Raw genomic sequence first — 19,360 nt, 5'->3', positions numbered from 1 at the left:
TTCAAACACGGTGTCATTTGAGCCCATTGGAAAATCTCTCCCATTAATACTGCTGGCCAAATGCTTTTGTCCTGGCAGATTCTTTAAAGTAAAGCAGTTCAAAAATGTCATTGCTCTGATGATGACAAACCTTCTCCTCTGCCAGAAGCTGCTGCAATAGTTCAACAGCAGCTGTGAAGCTTTCGCCATGGAGATGAGTGGCAGAGTGCCACGTTCCTGCTGATTTTGGAGATCAACAGATTCATTGCACCATCCAGCCACAGAAGGGGCTCACCTGCTTGGACAGGAGCTCTCTGCAGAGCTGGTACAGGGTGATGAACTTCCTGGCCAGTGCCCGGGCCTCGATGAATCCCTCAGCCACCAACATGATCTCACAGATCAGCTCGAAGTCTGGCACAACCATTGCACAGGGCCTAAAGAGACAGACAAGAAAAGATTGCAGAGCGCAGTGGTTGCACAAGGCTGAAACCACCTGCAAATCCCCAGTACAAGTGAATTCCTCAAGGAAATGAAATCAAGCCTGCATGTTCCAAAAGACAATTTCTGCCATTGTTATAATACAGGTCACAAACCCTGACCTGGACTCACCTGAAAAGAGCTTTTAAGTTCTCAGGTAGCTCAGTTCGCCCTGCATAGCCAGGGTTCATGGTGATGAAAATGCCTACTGTGGGAACTAAGTTAATGTCTTCTCCAAGAAAATTGAAGGATTTCTTCTTTTCCCTTATTGCATCCTGCACACACTTCACCTAGGAACCAAGAGAGAGTTATAGTATCGGTGTTATGAACCAGACAACAGTGCTGCTTTCCTTACACTTGGCTCCATCTTAGGGGCTTATCCCTGCTTTGCTTTGGCTTTTTAGTGACCATACCAAGCTTTGTACATTGTTTGGAGATCTGTGTGGCAGCATCAATGTCCCATCATAATCAGGCTTTGACAAAGCAGAAAAGAAGGCTGGAGAGACTGGCCAAAGAGCAAAGGAGTTGCAAGAATTTGCAACATTGGCTGAGAAGACAATGATGGACGTGGCTAAGGAAGAGCAGCTGAGGAGAAGTAAATGCCTCCAAAGCTGCCCACATCTCACCTTGGCTGTTGACATCACCTGCGGGACACTTCTCAGCACATCTCACAACAAAACCACCACCAAAAGCTGAATCATCTCTGAACTTCCCAAGCCAGCAGGAGGCCAGATGCCTGAGATGAGATTCGGGACTGGCCAAACATCCACAATGCAGCCAGCACCAAAATGTAGCCCCAATGACACAGTGCAGGTCACTGACCCCCTTCTCCCATCTTCACTCCCCACACACCACTGCTCTTCATGAGAACCCAAAACCCTCCTGTGGCTGCTCCAGACCCTGACTGGGCCCAGAAAAGGAGCAACATTTCCCATAAGCTTGCCCTCAGCTCAGTTGTAAACTGAACACTCGATATTGCTTTTAAAGACTTGAGGACATTAGATGCTTAATTTAAAAGCAAACCCACAAGGAAGAGGCTGTAAGACCTCCCCTGACACCTCCACTCACTAATGTATTGTCTTGTGTATTTGCCTGATTGCAAAAGAAAAAAACCCCTCTTTCCAAGGAGAGCAAGTTTATTAAAGCCAGATCACAGCACTCCAGTGAGGGAGAAATTCTCTATTCACTCCTCTAACCCTACTGCTCTTTGCCATCTTAAAGTTAAGCAATTAATCGATTCTTTCTCTGGAAGGAACTATATCGACATTAGCTGCATGACTAAGACAGCCAATTAAACATCACCATGGTTACAGCTCCTAATAGCAGCCAGGAAACATGATGATGGAATGACAGCCAGGCTGCTTCCTTCAGATGCTGCGCTCCAGCCAGGAGCGAGGGAATCATTAGCAGTTGAGTCATATCAGGGCTGCTTTTGTTCAGCTTCCTTTTTCATTTTAAGATCCTCAAAGACTTTTTTTCCCAATGGCAACTTTCAACTAGATCCTGATGGAAAAGAAATTGAGAGGGAACGATACATAAACCCCTGTTCCTGCCTGGGGCTTCTCTGGGACATCATGTCAGGTACCAATTACAAGTGAAAGAGAGATGAAAAGAGCGAGGAGTTCATGGAGGGGTTCAGAACAAAGTCTTTGACTGAAACATTCACAAAAGTGTAGAAACTTCTGGGCTCTCGATCCTTCTTTCTGCAATACCAAACCCAAAAGGGGGCCTAGGAAGAATTCAGCACCTTACTCAGACACTGGGATCCTAAAACCTGCACTCAGCTACAGCTGGGTCCAGAAGAACTCGATACTTTGGATACTTCAATTTGAAGTCCACCAAGGCTCAGCACTTTCAGTTCTACCCTTGTAACAGCTGTCTTGGTCTGGACAGTGCAGTTGAGCATCTGCCCTTTGCTCAAACTCCCCTGGCAGCTGAAATTAACTGGCACTTCCAGAGGATACTACTGAGATTTAGGCTCTGGAGAACAAACAGATAGAGCTCTCCTACAAAGCAAGAGCCAGAAGCGGGAGCATGGCCTGCTCTCACTGCTGCCCCAGGATTTCAGCTCCTGCCATAAGGATTTGCACCCACAGCACTTACCCTGGGTGCCTCCTCACCATCCCTGGGGCAGACAGGAGCAGGGTATGGAGCATCTCTCCTCCTGCAGTCCTTTGCCCTGTGTAAAACACCTCCAGATTTCCTTGTGGGTCAGTGAAATGAAGGGAAGGAGGTGGGAATGTGCCAGATTATGTATAAGCACAAGAGAACAAGACTCTCCAGCAGTTCTCTTCATCAGGGACTGTAGTGATAGGACAAAGGGGAACGGGTTTAAACTTAACTAGGAAGTTCTTTCCTGTGCGGGTGATGAGGCCAGTGCACCTCAAATCCACCCAGATTCATAGAATGGTTTGTGTTGGAAGGGACCATTAAGCTCGTCCAGATCCAACCCCTGCCACAGGCAGGGACCCCTTCCACTAGAGCAGCTTGCTCCAAGCCCCTGTCTCCAACCTGGCCTTGAACACTGCCAGGGATGGGGCAGCCACAGCTTCTCTGGGCACCCTGTGCCAGCACCTCAGCACCCTCACAGGGAAGAGCTTCTGCCTAAGAGCTCAGCTCAGTCTCCCCTCTGGCAGGTTAAAGCCATTCCCCTTGGCCTGTCACTACAGGCCCTTGTCCAAAGTCATCATTAATCTTGAATATAATCCTACTTGTTGAATATGACACATAACTTGCACCTGACTGAGGCAATAAGTAACCTCCGTAAGCCTGGACATGGATCTGCCCCAAGCACCTCTCTTTTCCTCCATGAAAATTATTCCCTACATGACTTAAGGCTACTCAGCCTGCCAAGGCAGCTCTCCTCCCTGAAATGATATGCTGCAGTTATCTCACAGACACCAGTGTCTTCCTCAGGTACAGAGCCATAGTGTGCACTGGTCTGGGAGAAGATGTTGTAAAGAATTGCCTCGACACAAATGCTGCAACTGCAGAGAGAAAAGGAGAGATAAAAATGCCACATTTCGTCAGTGCTGTGATATGCAGATGCTTAATCTTGGGATGTAATTCTTCACCTGCCTACACGTGGAACTGAAACTGGAAACAGGCACTTTCCATCTTTACCCTGGCTTCAAAGGCTGCATCACAGCTGTGCCTTGTTTGTATTTATTCACAAGCGTTTCTCCACTTACCTGTACAGCAACCACAGAGAGGACCTCAACTGAGATCCTGTTAAACTCATCAAAGCAGCCCCAGGCTCCTGTCTGGGAAAGGCCTTTGTAAATATTCCCACAAGACTGGAAGAGAAAAAGAAAATGACACAAATGAAATCCCAAACGGAATCAAGGAAGTGATTTCCCTGCCTGTTTATTTACATTTGCAGCCTATTGTGGGTATGGAACCAGCAGGCACAAGTCAATTATAATATTTATAGCTCTGCTGCTTGCCACTTGATTTGCTAATTGCACTTTAGCAGCTCTGTGCACTGCTTTCATTTAAAGGTTACCTGGGCTGAGTGATGCTTGGCTCCCAAAATGCCTGTACCCAAAGCAAGACTTGGCCCAACAGTTCAGCTTTCTGCAGTGGCCGAAGGTTTGGCACGTTTTGGACTTGTTATAGGAGAGGATCCTGAGAAAAGCAGGACAGGTTCCTTCCCATGCCAGTTCAACACAGGAATAGTAAAGAAGGCAGAAGCTCTTTCCTGTGAAGGTGCTGAGGCGCTGGCACAGGGTGCCCAGAGAAGCTGTGGCTGCCCCATCCCTGGCAGTGTTCAAGGCCAGGTGGGACACAGGGGCTTGCAGCAAGCTGCTCTAGTGGAAGGTGTCCCTGCCCATGGCAGGGGGTTGGAACTGGATGAACTTTAAGGTCCCTTCCAACACAAACCAGTCTGTATTCTATAAGAAATGACCAGCACCAAAATATCAGCACAGCCTCCATCTCATCTGAATAGGCCACAGTTTAGGAAACATTTCACAAGGAGTCTACCTCCAGAAGGGAATGGGAAGGTGTAATGAGGCAGAGAACACAGTTCGGGTCTCTGCCTCTTGAAGAACCTTGTACAAGTAGAAAACCTGGTACAAGTAGAAAAGTGAGGAGGAAGAGGTGTTCTGCAGAAAGGAACATAGCAGAGATTTGAGAGGTGGTGGATCAAAGCAATGGAATACTCCTATCCTTCATGTCCTATCAGGCCCTGAGCACCCCCAGCCCCATGTGACGATACCACGGCCGAGGTGGGAGTAGTACCTTGTAGTCCATCTGCTCGGAGCAGTTGAACACATACACCATGATGCCCAGGGCTCGCCCCAAATCCTTCGTAGTCTCCGTCTTGCCAGTGCCTGCAGGGCCCGCAGGTGCTCCGCTCATGGTCAAGTGCAGCGACTGGGTCAGGGTGATGTAACATCTTCCAGAGTGAAGGATGAAGGAACAAAGGAAAGAGGCTGAGCCTTGGTCCAACAGGTCACTGTTGGGCTGCAGAGAAACAGCACTAGGGCAAGGCACTCAGGAGAGCCTTTCTTCTGGAAAGCTGCACATAAGCAGGACATAATGGGCAACCTGATCTAGTTCAAGATGTCCCTGCTCATTGCAGGAGGGTTGGACTAGATGAGCTTTGAAGGTCCTTTTCAAACCAAACTATTCTATGACTCTATGTCTAAGCTGAAAGTCCTCTTGGGCATTACTTACCACTTCTGGCCACCTGTGTTTTCTTCAAGAGATACTCATCTTCCACTAAGGTCTGTCCAACCCCTTCACATCAGGCGGGGCGCTCTCTGGATCCTGACACCATTGGGCATGACTCATTGACACTGGGCATGTCCCACATAGTATGAGAAAAGGGCAGCTTTTCTGAAAGACCTTCCTCTTGTTTTCCCACTGCTCTTCATCCCAAAAGATCCCATTCCCCACCATTGAGAGAAACCTGCTCTGACGGCCTATGAATGATGCCACTCAACACTGCAGCAAGCTCAAAAGCTTCTCCATCATGCTGATGACGGACACCAGGGAGGTGCCCACATGGGGGTGTCCATACTCCCTGTATAAGCCACAGAACAGTAGTCAATAGAGCCAACAAAAGCTGATAATGCAGGGAGAGACTGGTTCAGCTGGCTAACATGGGTGACTAGGGCCACCCAGATGCTCCTAGCTACTGAAATACAACATAGGGTGGAAAGATTTGACAAAGGATCCACAGGAGACTTGCACACTTCTGGACTGGCTGCTGGAAGCCAGGTGCAACAACACAGAGCATCTCAAGTCAACCTACGTGTCTCTACTGAGAGAACTGATGTCTACTCCAAGATGGGATGAAAGCATTCTAGACTCACAAACTCCATGGACTGGGGACATCCTGTGCACAGGCAGACATCCACAAGTGAGCAAAATCTGTGAGCTAAATCCCACCTTGTGATCTGAGGCACAGATACTCCAAGGAGTAACACCATCAAATCACAAACCAGGGAAGAGTTAGAGCTCGGCCACCAGATGTTCCAACATGGAGCAAGAACAACCTCTTTGGCTGGCAGCTCTTTGTCTCAGTGCATGGCAAAGCCCAGCTGTGATGGTGTTTCCCAGGGACTTACCTGTCAGTCAGTGGAGTGATGACGAGCCGTGGGGTATTCCCAAGGTACTCATAGGAGTAGAGGAACTGAGCATCACAGATGTTGGCAAAGCAGTGCCGCTCCTCATCTGACCATCGGTGCCGGAGCTGCGACAGCCAAATGAACGCCTGGGCATTGTCCACCTGGAACACACCCACAAGCACCATCATGGGAAGGCCAGGAATGCCAGGCACACAGAGCCAAAGCACCAAAAGGATGACTGCAATGAAGTGTTCACTGGGGGTGGACTGGTTCTGACAAGGCAGGTGTGGTGGGGAAGGTCATCTCCCCATCTCCCACCAGTAGAGGGTAGGAACCAAGTTAGCAATGACCTTGGTGGGAGAGGAAAAAGTGCATAACCAAAACCAGAAAGAGCAGCACAAGACGGGACTGTCCATCAGGGACTGTAGCGACAGGACAAGGGGTGATGGGTTTAAACAGATAAAGGATAAAGCCACAACCCAGCACACTCAGAGCACCTTCCCACCCACCCCCAGGCCTGGACACTTGACACAAGATGAAGGACAGGAGAGTGCTGTGGGAAAGGCATGCAGGACAAAGGAGTCCCAAAACAGTCCCTGTGGCCCCATACCAGACTGAGTGGGCTGCATCCAGCAGCCTCCCAACATATTGTTGTCATCCACCAACGTGGGGCCACACTCTTGCCCATGGTGGGAACGTGGCAAGTGCAACAAGCCCTTTGGTGTTGCATGGCCACGATCCAGAACAGCTCTGCTTACAGTGGCTTTCTGCCCCCTTACTGCAAACAGTGCAGAAGTACATTTAGTGATGTACCTCCCACTGGATGGCCTGTGGTTGGTCTCTCACTCCTGCACCCCCTGCCCCAAGTCCCATGAGAGGTCCATGCTGAGCTGCAAACACAAACCTTCTGCACTATCATCTTTGACACCACATCCCGAGCGTGCACGTCGATGGTGCATATGGTCATGATTTTCTGCCTGTCACCCTTGGAGAGCTGCCCAATGAGCATGGTCACGAGGGCATTCAGCTGGGCCACTTGCTTCTTGTGATACTCCTTCATCGCGTTCTCGTAGCCTTCCTCCACCCTGGCGAAGGCAATCCCAACCTCGGTTGTCCACCAGATCTGGGTGCAGGTAAGAGCCACCTATGGAAAAGGACTGGCTCAGTACCATGATAAAACCAAGGCTTCCTTACCTGCCAGAGTGTCTGATCCCCAGGGAGATCAAGGATGAAGTAACCGTGACATGAAATTAAGTGTTCTGTCATACAGCAGTCACAGCAGACAGGACAACGGGGATCTGCCCCGTGACATTCATTTCAAACACCCTATCGGTGGCAGACATATTTAGCAGCTACTTATTAGTAAATCAGCACCTTTCACGTGCTTGACACAGCAGAGGAGGAAGAGCTGAAGACCACAAAGCTGTCAGAGATGCATCTGAGGGGCTCTTTTCTCACTAGACCTTACCACTTGGTTGTCCTGCTGCACCTCTGGCTCTCTGGGTGTATAGATCCACAGGGTGCAGCAGGCATTGCCCAAACTCCCAGGCTCTGTAACCCAGCCAAGAGCATATCTTGCCTGGAGTCCCTGTCAGAGAATGGAGCTCAGCCTGGAAACCATCAGGAGATTGCCGGGATCACAGAACCCCAGGCTGGTGGGGATTGGAAGGGCCCTTAAAGCTCACCCAGTTCCAACCCCTGCCACAGGCAGAGACACCTTCCACTAGAGCAGCTTGCTCCAAGGCCCTGTGTCCAACCTGCCCTTGAACACTGCCAGGGATGGGGCAGCCACAGCTTCTCTGGGCACCCTGTGCCAGTGCCTCAGCACCCTCACAGGGAAGAGCTTCTGCCTTAGAGCTAACCTGAACTTCCTCTTTCATTTTGAACCCATCACTCCTTGCCCTGTCACTACAGTCGCTGATGAAGGTCCCTCTCCAGCATCCTTGTAGCCCCCTTCAGACACTGGAAGCTGCTCTGAGGTCTCCACACAGCTTCTCTTCTCCAGGCTGAACAGCCCCAATGTTCTCAGCCTGTCTCTATACAGGATATTCTGCAGCCTCTGATCATCCTTGTGGCCTCCTCTGGACTTGCTCCCACAGGTCCATGTCCTTAACAGGATAAAGGACAACCCATCCTCCCTGCTGCACAGCAAAGTGGAGGCCAGAAACTTCCACATCCACTGCTAGAGGCCACTACTTAAAGAAGGGAAAGGCAGGACTAAAGGGAAACCAAGCACTGCCTTTCCCACGTGCCAACCTGAGTGGAGATGAGGAGCAGTGCAGATACCTGGGCAGGGTAGTCGAAGAGCCACTGCTCCCTTGGCTTCTCCTCATAAGCCACAACAGCTTCCGTCATCTCATCTCTCACAGTAGCTCTCATGCTTTCCAGGACATGATTCAGCCAGACCTCAACCTGGAGGAGAGATTAAATGACAGTAACACATTTGCTCTTCTTAAGTGCCTTTGGTAATCAGTGAAGACAGTGAGGACCTTTTTAGCGTGGGACCAAAAGCTGTGGTGTAAGGAGGAATTAAATTACACACCATCTCTTCCAGCCTTTCTCATGCATAAAGGAAGAGCAGTGAAGCTTTGCAATGTCTTGGCAGGAGATGCCCACACAAGGCCAGGAGAGCAGACTCCACTGATAGTTCTGATAGACAAGGGCTTCCCTCTCACCTGCCCGCTGCAGTCACAGGGCTCACTGAAGCTGACATATTCCTCCTCTCTGCTGTACATTCCCAGGCCAACTTTGGTCGCCTTTTGCTCAGAATCCAGCTGGAATTTAATGTGGGCCAAGCTGTCAAAAAGCTTGGGAAGATGATGCTGCACCTGCAAAAGGACTTGGATAAGTAAAGCAACTGAGGTAGGACAAGGAGAATAGAGATCACCATTCATGTCACAGGAGCAATTATGTTCAGAAAGCATCTTGGTAACACCACATCTTCTCACACAAGGCCAGGATACTGCCACCACAAGCCTCCTGCTGTCTCTCCCGATGCTTCCATCTGTTTCTGCATCAGTTAGACGGGCTTAATGAACCGCATTTCCCACTGGGAAAACATCTCACGTGGAGCAAAAGCACAGCAAACGTTCAAACACTGCAGGACCTCCTAGCCTCCATTTCCCTACACGACAGGTCTCTTAACTTCTCTCCACCTCATCCTATTCTCAGCACACTGCCGAGTTTTCCTCACTATGAACCCTTCTGGGTTTTCAGTACTAGAAATCAATTTTGCACCAATGAAAAGCCCTGACTTGTCCTCTCTGGAGAAGAAAGACCTTTTTATTTCTGCCCAAGAACCATGATAAAATGCTCAACAACCCAGACCTACAAAACTACTCCCTTCTTGGACAAAACCACTCGAGGAAAAGAGTAATTCCCTCATGTCCTGTTCACACCCAGATGAATGTGAAAAGCCAGCAGGTTGATGCTAGCACCACTGCTGCAGGCTCTCAACATCAGCCCAGCAGGTCACCAACGCTGCTTCTAGATCACTAGAGAACACAGCTAAGACACTGTGTCACGCTGTCACAGGCTCCTCCCAGCACGGATGTCCCCACAGCAAGGGTCAGCTCACAAAGCTGTCTCCCTCTGAGGACAGAGACAGGAGATGGACACACTCCCATGGGTAGGATGAGAAACAAGCAGAGCCTGTGATGCCTGGTGCTTTCAGAGACAAATGGGTGGGCTTGTCCATTTAATTCCTCCTCGGTGACTCACAAAGGATTACAACACTGCCTCTCACAAGCTGTCCTGCAGGTGAGGACAGCTTCTTACTGGTGTCTAAGCAGGGCTAAATCCCAGAAGGTGGAAAGGAGAAGCAATGGGCACTCAGCTTCCCTCAGATAAGATTTTAATGGAGATATGATTAGAGTAAACCACAGAAACCTTTTCTTACACCTCGGAGGTCCCACTCCCAAATCCCCACTGTACATTCCCAGCCTCTGCCCTGGCTGCAGGACATTGGCTGCACTCGGTCCTTGGTGCAACCCTGCCACCAGCACCCTGACTACACCTGAATCTGTACAAGTTCAATATCCAGTTGAAGAGGATAATAACATTAATCCTTCTTTAGGAATTACCACTTTGAAACTACAGTGGAAAGGCTGAAAGCGAATCTGTGTGTGATCCCACTTGACATTTGCTTTGATTTTACTGCAAACAGTTTTGAATAACAGAAAGCACCACGAATTTCGTCTTCCTCCGTGGAGCACTGCAACACAGCATCTTCTGTTTGCTTCCTGGGGTTTTTTTCCTCTCCGTTTTAAATATCAATCAATATGTATTTATGATACTCTGCAGGCTTAAATCACCCAGCAGCAGAAACAGATATAAGCAGTTAAAGGTGCTCACATGAATGCTGAAAATGATGAAAAGCTTAAAGTAGGTGAGATTACTCACTGCTGACAGAGGGACTAAGGAAGAGCAGAGAAACCACTTCCTAAACCAGCAAGGGCACCACAAGTTCCTCCACAGGAGGGTCCAAAAACCCATCAAAGCCAACAGGAGGAATGGTGTATTTGGATCATTTCCCCATACCTGGCACTCAGGCACCACCCCCAGAAACCCAGCCTGGAGAGTAGAAGAAGGTGCAGGCCTGACCCTGGAGCTGTGCAGGGATGGATGGCAACCCAGGAGATCTCCTTGCTTGCCTTGGCCATAGCGACTGTCTCTCCACCAGCTGTGTTACCTTTTTCAGGCTGTGCTCTTCTCTTCCCCTATAATCAGGACATTCCCAAAGACCTTTGCATGGTGGAAGGAAGAAGCAGGTGATTTGCAAATGCCTCTTCTGCTAAAACAAGGGACCTCTCCAAGCCACCAGCTGTCAACACTGCCATATGTGAATGACCAGTCTGTGGCTGTTTCAACAGCAGATGCTCTTTGGTGGCATCCCAGGTTGGGGACTCAAGGTCAGCAAGAAGTTTTGGCTGAGCCCCTCAAGAAAGATGGTTTCCTCCAACCTCACTGTATCCCAGCAGAAAGAAAACCACTATTTTTATGGCATCAAAAGTGTAGCTCTACTCTGTGCAGCACTTTCAGAACCATCTGCAAGTATCACCAGCGTTAATCAGACAACACACAGGCACATGTTGCCTTTTAAAGATGACAGATGAGGGTCAGCTGTGAAAGAATCATTATTACTCCAAGTAAAAGGTTGGGAGAAAAAGCACTGAAGATGCTACAGGTGAGTCCCAAGACAGCATCTTCCACGCTCACATTACTGACAGCTACATAATGCAAAGGGGATGCAGTACAAGGCTTACCAGATGTGGGTTGGTGCCATTGGAAAGAATATCTAGTAAATCTGCAGAAGAAATGAAGTAAAATCTGGGAAAGGCCAACCTCTTCATGTCCAAATATTCAGCTAAAGCCTTCTCACACAGAGACAACCTGTGGAGACAAAGGAGTAGAACAGAGCCCAGGGCAGGGCTGTAAGCATTCTTTATCATAGAATGGTTTGGGTTGGAAGGGAGCTTAAAGCTCACCCAGTTCCAACCCCTGCCAGGGCAGGGACACCTTCCACTAGAGCAGCTTGCTCCAAGCCCCTGTGCCCAACCTGGCCTTGAACACTGCCAGGGATGGGGCAGCCACAGCTTCTCTGGGCACCCTGTGCCAGCGCCTCAGCACCCTCACAGGAAAGAGCTTCCTTACATCCAACATAAACCTCCCCTGTTTCAGTTTGAACCCATTGCCCCTTGTCCTATCACTATGGTCCCTGATGAAGCAGGGACTTCATCTTCCATGCTACAGTTTGAGTTAAGTAGATTCACCCCTCCCCTGTGTAATGCCAGGCAGGAGCTGAGCCCATAGGCTGGTCCTCTACAAAGCTCATAGTAACTCAGAGATCTCTCTTTACTCCCAGGGGTCAAACAGCCTAACAGTGAGAACAGCCTCATAAAAAAGCAGCAACAGAGGTGGAAGAAGAGGCTAGAAGGGTTTGCAGCCTGACCTACTGTGTTAGACAAGCTCTTATCTGCCACAGGTGACTTCCCACTGGGATGAAAGTTCCCATAACTGCTTTTATTCTAATGAGCCACATTTGAAAGTCTGATTCAGCCCTACTCAGCTTTTTGTGTTTGCAAAGCCTGAAAAGAAACTTGCTCGTTTCCATCTCAAATGAATGTTTCAGTGTTCACATGCTAAACTGCTGCTGAGCTTACAAAGTGCATAAATAACACGCAGCTACTCCTCTGTGAGGAACTGCCTTATCTGATTAACAAAGAAAATACAGGCTTCTTTAAATGGAGAGTTACTACTGACAGCAGCTACCACATTCACCTTTACTTGTGTTCCAGGTAGACCAGCTCCTATGTTTAGCGAGATATGGATCCATCTCAGGACACTAAGGGCTTTCTCAGGGAGTGCAGTTATCCCATGTGGCAAGGGTATACAGGCAGAGATAACTTTGTGAATGAAAGAACATGGGCTCAGCTCTGCTGCAGATATCCCTGCCTGAACTGCTCAATAGGTATTGAAGGGCTCCTGTACGGGGTGGCAAAATGAAACCAGCTGGATGCTGGTTCATACGTCAATATTGAGGATGAGGGTTTGCACATACACAGAGCCAGACTCCCCTCTGGGGGTTTCAGGGTGATGGATCACAGATAAGGCTCAAGAAAGATCAGAAATGCTGTGCCTTGTGAATGCAAAGAATGCACAGTGGAGGCAGAAAGCCTTGGAGCACAGCTTAAACAGGGCTGGTGGCAGTTTCTGACAAGCTCCTGGGACTGAAGGTCTACCCACCTACTCTGAATGTCCTCCAGTTGTTGGGACAGGCCTGGCTTATTGGTGGCTTCAACCACATTTGGGGTTTTCTGAACTTCATAGGCCAGTTCTTTGAAATCCACATCAATCCCTTCAAAGTGTTCCGAGTCCTAAAAAGCAAAAGGAAGAACATGTCCATGGTGAGTCACTATTCCTGTGCTAAAGGATCCCATCTCTTTGGAGTGAGGGGAAAAACTCTCTGCAGAGCCCTCTGTGCAGTGCAGAGGGACCTCTCCACCACTGCAAAGGGCTCTGCCACCACATGCTTGAAACAAGTCTCCAATCAGGCTCTTGTCTTCCTGTCTCTATATGCCAAAGGGCTTGTGGATAACGTGATCAGAGCAGAAGCCAGTGTCCAGGACCAACCATTTCCATGGGGCTGAATTCCCCTCTGAATATCTTCTCTTGCGTGCAGCCTCCCTGGCCACAGCCATTAGGAGATGCCACAGCCATTTCCATTAGGAGATGATCCCTTAAGGGGGAAAGGCTACCAACCTCATGGGAGCTCACTCTTCCCCTCCTGCCCCAGCACAGAAGTCCCATCCCTGAGTGACTCCTGCAGAGGAGAGCCCTTCCTTGCCTTGAGTAAGGCCCTGGAAACCCCACGCCAGCAGCAGAAGAGCACACTGACAATTGTGCTCTGCATTGAACAGGGACCCTCCATTTCTGGAGCTAAACAATGAAGAATAAAGTTATGTTCAAAATGTCTCTGCTCCTTCCTGAGTGAGCCAGGACACTGAACAGAAATGCTCCAAGCTTTCATTAGGGTTGGAAGGGCCCTCAAGATCATCCAGTCCAACCCCCTGCCAAGGCAGGGCCACTCAGAGCAGATCACAGAGAGGGAGAGTCCAGAACCCCCCTGGGCAGCCTGTTTCAGTGCTCTGCCACATCCAGTTCTCCCCCACATTGAGGCAAAACTTGTGTGTCAGTTTATGGCCATTGCTCCTTGTCCCATCACTGGGCACCACTGAGAACTTCCACATTAACCTCTGTTCAGCCCCAGTAGCAAGGCTCTGGCCAAGAGGTTGAGCCCTCCCTGCACACAAACCACGTAGGAAGCTCCCTACCCTCAGGGATTCACATCCCCTGCCCTGCCAGCACATCCTCCCCCAGCCCTGGATGCATCCCGAGCAGATTCAGCCTCAGGAGGCTTTGAGCTTCATCCTGCCACGTGCCAGATGGATACTGAGATACAAACAGCTGCCCAGCAGGATGCAGCTTCAGACCCTGATGTGCTTTCATACATGCCATTAGGTAGCTGTTGGATATTAACAGCTTCCTGGCACGTGGGCCAGCCTTCACTGGTTATCAGCACCGGCAGAGGTGGCCCAGTCAGTGAGGTGTGCCCAGCGCTCCCCAAAGCAGGGGAAGGAACTCACAGACACCCCTGAGGAGGTCACCACTGACAACCCTGCTCCATCTTCAGAAGCAGGAGCGGGAGTCCAGCTGCCCAGCAGTGCTGAAGGCAGGGATGTGATGGGGATGCTGCCAAAGCTGCCTGCCCCAGCTCTGGTTTGATGATTTGCAGGGTCGAAGTCCCACTCCTCTCCCCTCTGAGGAAAGAGGGAACATGTCTGCGGCACTGAAGGAAGCCAGCAGCCCCCCTCAGCCTCTGGGAGCTCTGTATTTGCTCTGGAGCAGTGGAAGGGAGACAATCAGCTACTCAGCATGACTCAAGCACAACCCACAGTACAAAATCACCCTGGGGCAGCACTAGGGAAACTCCTAGAGCCCTAAGGGAGCCTCCAAAGATGCAAGGGAGGAGGAGAAAAAGCCCTGGCTCTGGCAATTTAGGATTATAAATACCCCTATTTTGTATAATGGAAGCTCTTTTACACTTTCCAAACAGAAAAAGCAGGATTTGGGGTTTCCTACCTTGGGAAGCTGTGCCCGTATATCTTCTGAGCCTATGAATATGCTCTCCAAGTGAGCCCACGTACGCTGCACTTCAAACCAGAGGCAGATGACAGAGTCTGCAGTGGAGAGCTTCCTCTGCCAGGCAGACACTTCCTCCAGGAAGAAGGCGATATACTTGGATGTCATTAGGTTCTGCAGCTGCACCTGGTTGTCTTCTAGAGTTTCAATGAGCTCCTCATCTGATCTCACCAACGGGATGTTTGTGCGGGGGTGAAGCTCATACTGAAACTCCATGGAGCCCCAAGTCATCTTCAGCTCCTTCAGGACTTTCTCCATGCTCATCTCTCGCACTGCTTTGTCCACAATGCCATGAACCTCATCCTCGAAGTTATGCAGGTTGAGCTTCAGGAGGTCAGCCAGCGTGGTGTCCACGTCCATCACAAACCTCACACCCGTCATCTGCATCAGCTGGTTCCAGTGCCTTTCTCTAATGGCAGGATTCTGAAGCTCTGCCACAGCTTTCAGGGCTGTTAGCATGTTCTTCACCTTGCTGTCCAGTCCATTGAAAGCATCCCAGGCCCTCATTTCCTTATCCAAATTCCGAATGTCTCTTGCAAACTTTTTGCACTCCAGATCCATTTCTTCCACCTTAATATCCACCCATTTGGTGGTCTGCCAGTCAGCAAGGCGGCTGTTCACAAGGGAGATCATATCCCAGAGCTCTTTGAGCAGACACAGCTCCTTCCTGCACTGCTTCAGTTGTCTATAATCTGGCACCGTGACTTCAAACAGACCGGCTGATTCATAAATCGAGGTCATGGCTGACTCCAGTTGTTTAATCTCAATGTGTTTTGCATCCAGCACTTGATAAGGCTTTTTGGTGTCGAACCTAGAAAGAGATATTTATTCTTGCTAAGTGAGATTGCAACAGCTTCTAAAGAAAACAGAAACCAACCAGTGTGCAGAGACGAGGCACAGAGGAAATGTCTGCAGCACAAGCTGATGGCACAGCCATCTGATGCCACCTTACAGTGATGCTGTGCACTCAGCAGCCAAGTTCAGTCTCTTGTTAACACTAGACTGTGTCCCCAGAGACAAAACCCCCCAGGTGTTACAGATGTTAGAAGGAAGGGAATCATCAAACCACAGAACTGGATGAAGTCCAGAGGAGGCCACGAGGATGCTCAGGGGCTGGAGCACCTCCTGTATGGAGACAGGCTGAGAACATCGGGGCTGTTCAGTCTGGAGAAGAGAAGCTGCGTGGAGACCTCAGAGCAGCTTCCAGTGTCTGAAGGGGGCTACAGGGATGCTGGAGAGGGACTCTTCATCAGGGACTGGAGGGATAGGACAAGGGGTGAGGAGTTCACACTGAAACAGGGGAAGTTCAGGTTGGAGATAAGGCAGAAGCTCTTCCCTGTGAGGGTGCTGAGGCGCTGGCACAGGGTGCCCAGAGAAGCTGTGGCTGCCCCATCCCTGGCAGTGCTCAAGGGCAGGTTGGACCCAGGGGCTTGGAGCAAGCTGCTCTAGTGGAAGGTGTCCCTGCCCGTGGCAGGGGCTGGAGCTGGAGGGGCTTTAAGGTCCCTTCAACACAAACCATTCCATGGTCAGGATGGGTCTCCACAGGCCACCTCACCTCACCTCACCCGCCCGCCCACAAGGACCCCGGCGCAACCCCCGGGGCCCGGCGCCGTCCCCACGAGGCCTCCCCGCTCCGGTAACGCCCTCACCTGAAGGCCGCCTCTCTCCGGAAGTGCTCTCGGAAGCGGCGCTGCCGGGCCTCGAAGGCCGCACAGCGCCTGCGCAGCTCCGCCCCTTCGCTGGCCTGCAGGGGGGCCACGTGCTGCTTGACCGCCTGCGCCGCCTTCCGCACGTGGCTCCACGCGTGCGGCAGGTCCTGCGGGCAGAGCAGGGTCAGTGGCGCCGTGCAAAGGCCAGACCCGCAGCCTTGTGCGCAATTCGCGAGGCTCAGAACCCCGAACTGCTCGCTCCGTGCGCAGGAGCTTCGGGAGGGTCCCAGGATGGTTCAGTGCTCGAGAGAGAGCAGTGGCGGTAACACCATCCTGCTGGGAGCAAGCTGAAGGCGGGAGGATGGGCTGTGGATGCTCACTGAGGCACAGAGCCTGGGGAATTCCCTGGCAGCTCTTAGAGCAGGAGAAGTTGCACCAGAAGGATTCCTGCAGAGCTCTGTGGGCAAATGCTTCCACAGCCTGTGTGTATAATACTGGTACTAAATAAAACTGGTTTCTTTCTCAGGGCTGCATCCGAGCTGCAAGTGTGCAGCACTGCTGACAACCCACTCCCTCTTCCTGGGGTTTTCCTCAGAAAGGGATCTTATTTCTTCTCACCACGCTCCTCGGGCCACATCCTCAGCCCGGACACTGACACCAGCCAAGGGCTCTGCTATCCTCAAGTCCCAGTGCTTTGCCCTCAGAGAGCTCCATTCCCTATGTACTGTGCAAGCCTACAGGAAGGGCTCCATAGAATCCCAGACTGCTTTGGGTTGGAAGGGACCTTAAAGGTCATCCCGTTCCAACCCCCTGCTGGGCTTCCTTTTTCATCCCAGTTCACATACTTGGGGAGACTGAGACCAGCAACGCTATGGGAAGAAGGGAAATAACCTAGAGGCAGCTCTGAGGCAGCAGAGATGGCCAGTCCCTCCTGAGGGGTCTCCTTCTGGCACTTCATATTCCAGTCTCAGTAGAAATCACTGTTCATGACCACAGCAGGGCACCCATGGAGCTGCTTCCTCATCCTTCTCATACAAACTACCAGCTCCAGCCCAGCCATCTCCACAGCGATGGAGGGAGCAGTGCTCAAAGGAACTTACTTCTGTTTTTCCCACTGTACATGGAAGTCAAGGAATTGTTCAAGTATGTGTTGCTGTCACTTGCCAGAAAATGTTCTGTTGCCTCCTGCATCTGACCAGCCCCACATACCTCATTCCTTTTATCAGACACATGAATCCATTGCTTGCATGTACCTGCACACACAGGCACCAAACAAGGAGCTCTCAGGCAGAGGAATCAGCAGGTTCCCCACAGCAGCATGGTTTATGTTGAACTGAAGCTGTAGCAGCAGCCTGTGCAATGCAGCTCTCTCAGTTGTTAGGGAGTCTGTAAGAACTGTCCTAAAGACACCTTTAGGACCCTACTGCAGATCTGGTGACCCCATCACTCATGGATCACAGCTGCACAAGCAGAACACCAGCTAGACCCCACTCAGCTCCCACCCAGCCTGCAGCAGAGGACTGGAGCCTTTGCTGCACAGGTGCCTAAGGCAGGAACATCTCCCTCAGAGATCCTGCTTTAAACCTTGTGTCCTACCCAGATCCCTCTGCCCACAGCACCCCATGGCTATAGGGTATCCATTAGCATGGAGCCACACACTTGTCCACTGTAATCTTGGCTGTGGCCAGTGCTTGTGTCCTGTCCCCCAAGGCTGGCTGGGCACCTCACAACCTAACCTCCATCTCCAACCTTTCCTAACCTCCACCTCATGGTCCCCTGCCCAGAAAGAAAAAGAATTCCCCAAAGGAAACTGATTCATCAGAGCCAAACGTGGAAAGGTGCCAAAATACTTTCACAACCTGCTCCCTGTGATGTTCTCTGGGTCAAGCAGATTTGGTGTTACAGACCCAGTGGAGGACTAAAGCCCTGTGAGAAGGCACCTCCTCTGCCAGCATTATCTTTCCCATCTCCACAGTTGCCAAGAACTGGCTGATTTAAAAATCATTATAATTCACCCTAATTAACAGATCGAGTTGAAAATGCATTAATTTTTGTCAAGAGCAATCGCAGGGAGTTGGAGGAGGCAATTCCCTGGTTTTCAGACATAACAAAAGCCTTAATCTCTGCTTTAAAAGAAAAATCTCAATATAACTCCAAAATGTGGATCTAGAAAGGCACATCCTGCAATAGCAAACATTATCCACTGAGGCCCTCTAACGACAGGGAGTAAGGTCCTAAACGTTCCTGCGCTGCTCTGAGGCTCACTCTCTCCTTGACATCTGCTACTTGGCAAAGCGGTGTGGCCATCCCAAGCGTTCACCCACCTCCAGCTGCTTGTAGACTTCCTCTGGTAGCTGTTGCTCATAGGTCTTCAGCAGTTCAACGGTTTGCTTCAGGGGCTCAAACATGGCATCGGTAACACTCTGCCTTTCTTTAACGGCCAAGAGGTGACCCATCACCTCCACCAAGCCACCATAATCACCTTTGTCAACCTTTTTGCTCAAACCTTGCTCAGCAGTTTTGATGAACTCCTCCAGGTCAGCCAAGCTGGGGAACACAAAGCAGGAAAGCACAAAATGAGAGCAGCTCCCACTGAAAGAGTTATCAGCATCTGCCAGGCAGCTGGACTGGCACAGACAGGGGAAGGGCCTGGCTAACCCTGACCATTGCATGGCAACATGCTGAGGGCATCAGAACCACAATTAAGGGATCCATAAATGTGATACTTGTGATACTGCAACATATCAGCTTCCTGCAAGGAACAGATACATAGAGGTTCTCCAACCTCTCAGGCTGGAGAAAAGGTATCTGAGAAGGAATACATTGGAGACCTGTGAGCTCAGCATTACCCCTGGCACTCAAAGTCCTATAAATTATTAGAGACAAGGAGAGTATGTGGGGGACATTTCCCCACCTGCTTACCCTGTTCTTAATCTCACCCAGCTACTGGGCACTATTGGCAGAGGCACGATGGGCTCC

At 50.4% G+C, this 19,360-nt stretch overlaps 2 protein-coding genes across 2 annotated transcripts in view; both read right to left on the bottom strand.

Annotated features, from left to right (window-relative positions):
- Positions 1 to 1,237, bottom strand: part of DNAH9 (dynein axonemal heavy chain 9) — a 126,331-nt gene extending 125,094 nt beyond the window's left edge. The window contains exons 1-2 of the mRNA XM_057423402.1: positions 589 to 1,237; positions 275 to 413 (exon numbers count right to left, since the gene is read on the bottom strand). Of these exons, the coding sequence (XP_057279385.1) occupies positions 275 to 413; positions 589 to 647 (198 nt within the window). The 5' untranslated portion in view covers positions 648 to 1,237. The remainder of the gene's footprint in view (positions 1 to 274; positions 414 to 588) is intronic.
- Positions 1,238 to 2,935: 1,698 nt separating this feature from the next.
- Positions 2,936 to 19,360, bottom strand: part of LOC130606909 (dynein axonemal heavy chain 9-like) — a 39,945-nt gene continuing 23,520 nt past the window's right edge. The window contains exons 18-29 of the mRNA XM_057423542.1: positions 18,706 to 18,928; positions 16,382 to 16,548; positions 14,673 to 15,543; positions 12,777 to 12,907; positions 11,297 to 11,423; positions 8,708 to 8,860; positions 8,319 to 8,444; positions 6,937 to 7,176; positions 6,033 to 6,193; positions 4,699 to 4,855; positions 3,648 to 3,752; positions 2,936 to 3,443 (exon numbers count right to left, since the gene is read on the bottom strand). Of these exons, the coding sequence (XP_057279525.1) occupies positions 3,369 to 3,443; positions 3,648 to 3,752; positions 4,699 to 4,855; positions 6,033 to 6,193; positions 6,937 to 7,176; positions 8,319 to 8,444; positions 8,708 to 8,860; positions 11,297 to 11,423; positions 12,777 to 12,907; positions 14,673 to 15,543; positions 16,382 to 16,548; positions 18,706 to 18,928 (2,536 nt within the window). The 3' untranslated portion in view covers positions 2,936 to 3,368. The remainder of the gene's footprint in view (positions 3,444 to 3,647; positions 3,753 to 4,698; positions 4,856 to 6,032; positions 6,194 to 6,936; positions 7,177 to 8,318; positions 8,445 to 8,707; positions 8,861 to 11,296; positions 11,424 to 12,776; positions 12,908 to 14,672; positions 15,544 to 16,381; positions 16,549 to 18,705; positions 18,929 to 19,360) is intronic.

Source organism: Pezoporus wallicus, unplaced genomic scaffold (genome assembly GCF_028554395.1).
Source record: "Pezoporus wallicus isolate ANWC-B61680 ecotype Strahan unplaced genomic scaffold, APGP_CSIRO_Pwel_v1 contig_8723, whole genome shotgun sequence".
NCBI lineage: Eukaryota > Metazoa > Chordata > Aves > Psittaciformes > Psittacidae > Pezoporus > Pezoporus wallicus.
This window is presented reverse-complemented; position numbering and strand designations above follow the sequence as displayed.